This window comes from Lampetra planeri, chromosome 57 (assembly GCF_965212315.1).
Source record: "Lampetra planeri chromosome 57, kcLamPlan1.2.h2, whole genome shotgun sequence".
Lineage (NCBI taxonomy): Eukaryota > Metazoa > Chordata > Hyperoartia > Petromyzontiformes > Petromyzontidae > Lampetra > Lampetra planeri.
Genome location: NC_136163.1, coordinates 1,424,599 through 1,430,598, shown reverse-complemented (window position 1 = coordinate 1,430,598; position 6,000 = coordinate 1,424,599). Strand labels below are relative to the sequence as shown.

Genomic DNA, 6,000 nt, shown 5'->3' with positions numbered 1-6,000 from the left:
GGCCAGGCGAGGGGGGCGTGGCCAGTGGGCGTGGCCAGGCGAGGCGGGCGTGGTCAGGTAAGGCAGGGGTGGTCAGGTGATTCTGATCCCGATCGATGTTGGTACCTCGAGCGGAGGCGCCGAGTGGAGCAGTTTGCGTGGGGGCGGCTGCGCTGTACTCGAGCCATAAAATCCTACAACGCCATAAAATCATGAAATCGTAAAATCCCACAATGCCATAAAATCCTACAACGCCATAAAATCATGAAATCGTAAAATCCCACAATGCCATAAAATCCTGCACGCCATGAAATCATAAAATTCTACAACGCCATGAAATCCTATATAAAATCCCACTGCCATAAAATAAAAATCCTACAATGCCATAAAATCAAATCCTACATAAAATCCGACAAGTCACGAAATCATAAAATCCTAAATAAAACCCACAATGCCATAAAAAAAAATCTTACATAAACTCTTACACGCCACGAAATCATAAAATCATACAACGCCATAAATCTTCGATAAAATGCTCACGCCATGAAACCACCGATCAGAGATTTGCCACCCCCACCCCCCATATATGGCCATCGTGGATCGATAATCGTGCTTAATCGTGATCGATTCCCGCTCGCTCGATCCACCCTCAACAAACGTGAAAAAAAACAAATCCGCTACCGGGTTCTTCGTCAAATTTCGCGGATTAATCGTCGCGCGTTTCGATTCATTTGCCAAATCGATCCGTGGATCGAGTCACGATGTCACGCCCCCCACACAAAGACAAAGGTTCCCCCCGACCCCCGTGTAGGCTCTAACAGTGTTGGGGGGCAAGTGCTTGTAGCTTCAGTGCCAATGAAGGCCCGTGAGCTGGGATCCAACTTTTAGGGGCCGTCCATAAATGACGTCACGCACCTGGGGGGGAGGGGGTCAGACATTTGTGACGATGTGTGACGAGGGGGGGGGGGGAGAAATGTGACGTCATATCAAAATGCGCAACTTTAAATAAATATAGACAACACTTCTACCTAATTAAATAGACTTTTTAATAAATGTTTTCTCCTACATCATCAGAGTGCAAAGCCACATTAAATACGCACTACAATGACGGCCCCTAACCACTGCACTCACCGCTCCCATCAACTCCCCCACCTCCTCCCCTCAGCAACCGTCGACCAATCGGCTCGCGGCTCGGATCCGCGTCCCGGTTGCTAGGGAGGCAATGTTGTCGGGAGCCGGGCCGCTCGCTCCGTGGACCGCGCCGCCGAGAGGAGGAGGAGACGGGGGGAGCGAGAGGCTCAGAGGGGCCCCAGAGAGAGAGGGGAGAGGGGAGAGGGGGGCTGGGGGGCGGGTGGGACCCCCACGGGGCCGTCGAGACGGAGTGGAGGGCGACGGCGAGATGAGCTCTCCCTTGGCTCAGCTCGGACGGACGCGCAGAGCTCCGCTCCCGGATGGAGGAGACCTCGGGTGAGTGAGTGGGTGAGTGGTGAGTGGGTGAGTGGGTGAGTGGATGGGTGAGTGAGTGGGTGAGTGAGTGGGTGAGTGGGTGGGTGGGTGGGTGAGTGAGTGAGTGGGTGGGTGAGTGAGTGGGTGAGTGGGTGGTGAGTGGGTGGGTGAGTGGGTGAGTGAGTGAGTGGGTGGGTGGGTGGGTGAGTGGGTGAGTGAGTGGGTGGGTGAGTGGGTGGGTGAGTGAGTGGGTGAGTGAATGGGTGAGTGGGTGAGTGAGTGGGTGGGTGAGTGGGTGAGTGGGTGGGTGAGTGGGTGGGTGGGTGGGTGAGTGGGTGGATGGGTGAGTGAGTGGGTGGGAGGTGGGTGAGTGGTTGGGTGAGTGGGTGGGTGAATGGGTGGGTGAGTGGGTGAGTGGGTGAGTGAGTGAGTGGTGAGTGAATGGGTGGGTGGGTGGGTGAGTGAGTGAGTGAGTGGGTGAGTGGGTGAGTGGTTGAGTGGGTGGGTGAGTGGGTGGGTGAGTGGGTTAATGGGTGGGTGAGTGAATGGGTGAGTGAATGGGTGGGTGAGTGGGTGGGTGAGTGGGTGGGTGAGTGAGTGAGTGAGTGGGTGAGTGGGTGAGTGGGTGGGTGAGTGGGTGGGTGAGTGAGTGGGTGGGTGGGTGAGTGGGTGGGTGGTGAGTGAGTGGTGAGTAGGTGAGTGGGTGGGTGGGTGGGTGAGTGAGTGGTGAGTGAGTGGGTGGGTGAGTGGGTGAGTGATTGAGTGGGTGAGTGTGTGGGTGAGTGGGTGAGTAAGTGGGTGAGTGGGTGGGTGAGTGGGTGGGTGAGTGATTGAGTGGGTGAGTGGGTGGGTGAGTGGGTGGGTGAGTGGGTGAGTGAATGATTGAATGGGTGAGTGTGTGGGTGAGTGGGTGAGTGAGTGAGTGGGTGAGTGAGTGGGTGAGTGAGGAGGTGAGTGAGTGGGTGAGTGAGTAGGTGAGTGGGTGAGTGAGTGAGTGAGTAGGTGAGTGGGTGAGTGAGTGAGTGGGTGAGTGAGGAGGTGAGTGGGTGAGTGAGAAGGTGAGTAGGTGAGTGGGTGGGTGAGTGAGTAAGTGAGTGGGTGAGTGTGTGAGTGGATGAGTGGGCAAGTGGGTGAATGAGTGGGTGAGTGCGTAGGTGAGTGAGTGAGTGCTCGTCCAGAAGCTGCGTTTTTTAGATTATTGCTGCTGCTGCTATAAATATACCACGCATATACAGGAAGTCGTGGGTTCGATCCCCACCCTGACGCCTGCTGCTGTGTATTTGGAGTTTGCGTGTCTCTCATCATCATCACGGTGGCTAGGAGATGTTAACTACCTCGCCTGGTATGCAGGAGGTCGTGGGTTCGATCCCGACCCTGACGCCTGCTGCTGTATATTTGGAGTCTGAGTGTCTCTCTCCCCGTGGTCGCGTGGATTTTTCTCCGGGTCCTCCGGGTTCTCCCTCCACATTGAATATCAACGTCACCACGCGTTTAGAGTAGTTGGCTGCTGCTATACATTTCCACACGGTGATGATGACGACGATGATTAGAAAGAGAGCGACACGCAAACTCCACATATACAGCAGCAGGCGTCAGGGTTGGTGGCCAGGTCGCTTCTGACAGAGAGCTATAAATAGCTCAGTGGCCTTGTCTGGTCAAATAACATAAACATCGTAAAGTCTGGGCAATGTCAGTCTGGGAGAATGTCAATCTATGGGCTGTGTCAGTCCAGGGTGTCAACTGACGCAGCAAAGGATTCTGACTCAAACCAGCTCTGTCATGGACCATCGTGTTATTTTTTACACGCTTTTATTTAACTCACTCTGTCAGTTGTTGTTGTTGTACCCTCAAATCTTGTAACCCAATTTTAACCCACTTCCCAATGTGGTATCGACTGCAAACTTGGTATACTTATGTGATACTGATGACAATACTATATTCCAGAGGTGGGACAAAGTCATTGTTATGCAAGTCCAAGTCGAGTCGCAAGTCATCAAATTCATGACTCGAGTCTGACTCGAGTCCAAGTCACATGACTCGAGTCCACATCTCATAGGTGGGACAAAGTCATTGTTATGCAAGTCCAAGTCGAGTCGCAAGTCATCAAATTCATGACTCGAGTCTGACTCGAGTCCAAGTCACATGACTCGAGTCCACATCTCATAGGTGGGACAAAGTCATTGTTATGCAAGTCCAAGTCGAGTCGCAAGTCATCAAATTCATGACTCGAGTCTGACTCGAGTCCAAGTCACATGACTCGAGTCCACATCTCATAGGTGGGACAAAGTCATTGTTATGCAAGTCCAAGTCGAGTCGCAAGTCATCAAATTCATGACTCGAGTCTGACTCGAGTCCAAGTCACATGACTCGAGTCCACATCTCATAGGTGGGACAAAGTCATTGTTATGCAAGTCCAAGTCGAGTCGCAAGTCATCAAATTCATGACTCGAGTCTGACTCGAGTCCAAGTCACATGACTCGAGTCCACACCTCTGCTATATTCTATCATAAAAATAAAATAATTTTTTTTTTAAACATTCTTTTTAATATGTTGTGTTTCGGCTTGGGTCTAATTGTCCACGCTCAACTAACGTTGGCTGTAATGGGCCACGGCCCCTTACGTTATGGCAAGCCTGATGGCCACTTCCTGGAGTCGTGGAGTTCTGCCATTACTCGTACATTTCATTAAAGCGTGTTTTAAAAAAGTGTTTTTAAATATTACTTTCTCTAAACCTTGCCAAGGGAGCGTTGATCCGAACAAAGCCGACACGCGCACAGTACTTTCTTTCTCTGCCTTCCTGCCAGTGGGAGACACATGTAGGCCGACATCTCTCAGGGCTTTCACGTGCAATCCTAACGCGCCGATGAGAAAAGAAAGAGCGAGATAAGAGAGAGATAATGCAGCGCTCTCCGATGACAAAGCTTTTGAAACGTGAACGTTCCATGACAGCTCAATGCCGACTGCGTGTGTGTGTGTCGTGTGTGTGTGTCGTGTGTGTGTGTGTCGTGTGTGTGTGTGTCGTGTGGGTGTGTGTCGTGTGGGTGTGTGTCGTGTGGGTGGGTGTCGTGTGGGTGTGTGTCGTGTGGGTGTGTGTCGTGTGGGTGTGTGTCGTGTGTGGGTGTGTGTCGTGTGTGGGTGTGTGTCGTGTGTGGGTGTGTGTGTGTCGCGTGCGTGTGTGTGTGGGTGTGTGTCGCGGGTGTGTGTGGGTGTGTGTGTGTCGTGTGTGGGTGTGTGTCGCATGTGGGTGTGGGTGTGTCGCATGCGTGTGTGTGTGTGTGTGGGTGTGTGTCGCGTGTGTGTGTGTGGGTGTGTGTGTGTCGTGTGTGGGTGTGTGTCGCATGTGGGTGTGGGTGTGTCGCGTGCGTGTGTGTGTGGGTGTGTGTCGCGTGTGTGTGTGGGTGTGTGTCGTGTGTGGGTGTGTGTCGCATGTGGGTGTGTGTGTGTCGCGTGCGTGTGGGTGTGTGTGTGGGTGTGTGTCGTGTGTGGGTGTGTGTCGCGTGCGTGTGTGTGTGGGTGTGTGTGTGTGGGTGTGTGTCGCATGTGGATGTGTGTGCGTGTGTGTGTCGCGTGCGTGTGGGTGTGTGTGTGGGTGTGTGTGGGTGTGTGTCGCATGTGGATGTGTGTGCGTGTGTGTGTCGCGTGCGTGTGGGTGTGTGTGTGGGTGTGTGTCGCATGTGGATGTGTGTGCGTGTGTGTGTCGCGTGCGTGTGGGTGTGTGTGTGGGTGTGTGTCGCGGGTGTGGGGAACGGTGGCGTAGCGGTTAGCGCGCTGTTCAGCAAACCTGGCGACCCGAGTTCGATTCTCGCTCACGGCCAACACCAGCGATAGCGATTATCTGAACAGCTCCTGGGCCTCCCCTAGGTCAACTCAGCCTCAAATGTGCACCCGTCGAGGTGCGTAAAAACATCGCCACTGGGGAGACAAAGGCGGCCGGGCGTGGGGTGTTGGCCACCCACCCCCTCGTGTACCGTGCCGGCCTTCATAGGTGCTCGCTACTCGCTTAACAGAACTTTCCACGACAAGTCTGCGAAGGCTACTCGGGGCAACTTTGTGGCGTTGAGTCGTGAGCACGGCATGCGGTGAAACAGGCTCAGCACTTCACGTCAGCCGGGGTCTGTACGCCCACGCTTGGGGGCTGCGAATGTGAACCTTTAAAAAAAAGTTTAAAAAATTAACCCGTAAAAACAAAGTTTTTCACTATAAATCCTTTATATGCGTGGCACCGGTTTTATTTTATTATTCATTTCTGTTTTTCTTGAGTAAGAGTTTCATTTTTATCACATTGGTATTTTAAATAAAATATGAAAATTGTTTTTTCCTAAAAAGTGGAAAATTGTGGAAAAAAAATTTCACCAAAATAAATTGTCACGCACAACGAGTCTGTGTGCAAAATGTCAGCTCGATTGGATCACGGGAAGTGGGTTAAAAAACGACCGAAAGATTTGCACGGTCGTAAGCGCGCAAGCAAGTGAACTTAATATCAAGGATTTAAAAAGCAATGAGATTTTCAATGCACGCACACAAACGCACTTTTATTTGCACTGAAAAGTAGAAAATATATTTATTCGACCCCAG

At 52.1% G+C, this 6,000-nt stretch overlaps 1 protein-coding gene across 1 annotated transcript in view; it reads left to right on the top strand.

Annotated features, from left to right (window-relative positions):
• The first annotated feature begins 1,349 nt into the window (after positions 1-1,349).
• The window catches only part of UBXN11 (UBX domain protein 11), a 63,858-nt gene continuing 59,207 nt past the window's right edge, over positions 1,350-6,000 (top strand). The window contains exon 1 of the mRNA XM_078618380.1: positions 1,350-1,446. Within this exon, the coding sequence (XP_078474506.1) occupies positions 1,379-1,446 (68 nt within the window). The 5' untranslated portion in view covers positions 1,350-1,378. The remainder of the gene's footprint in view (positions 1,447-6,000) is intronic.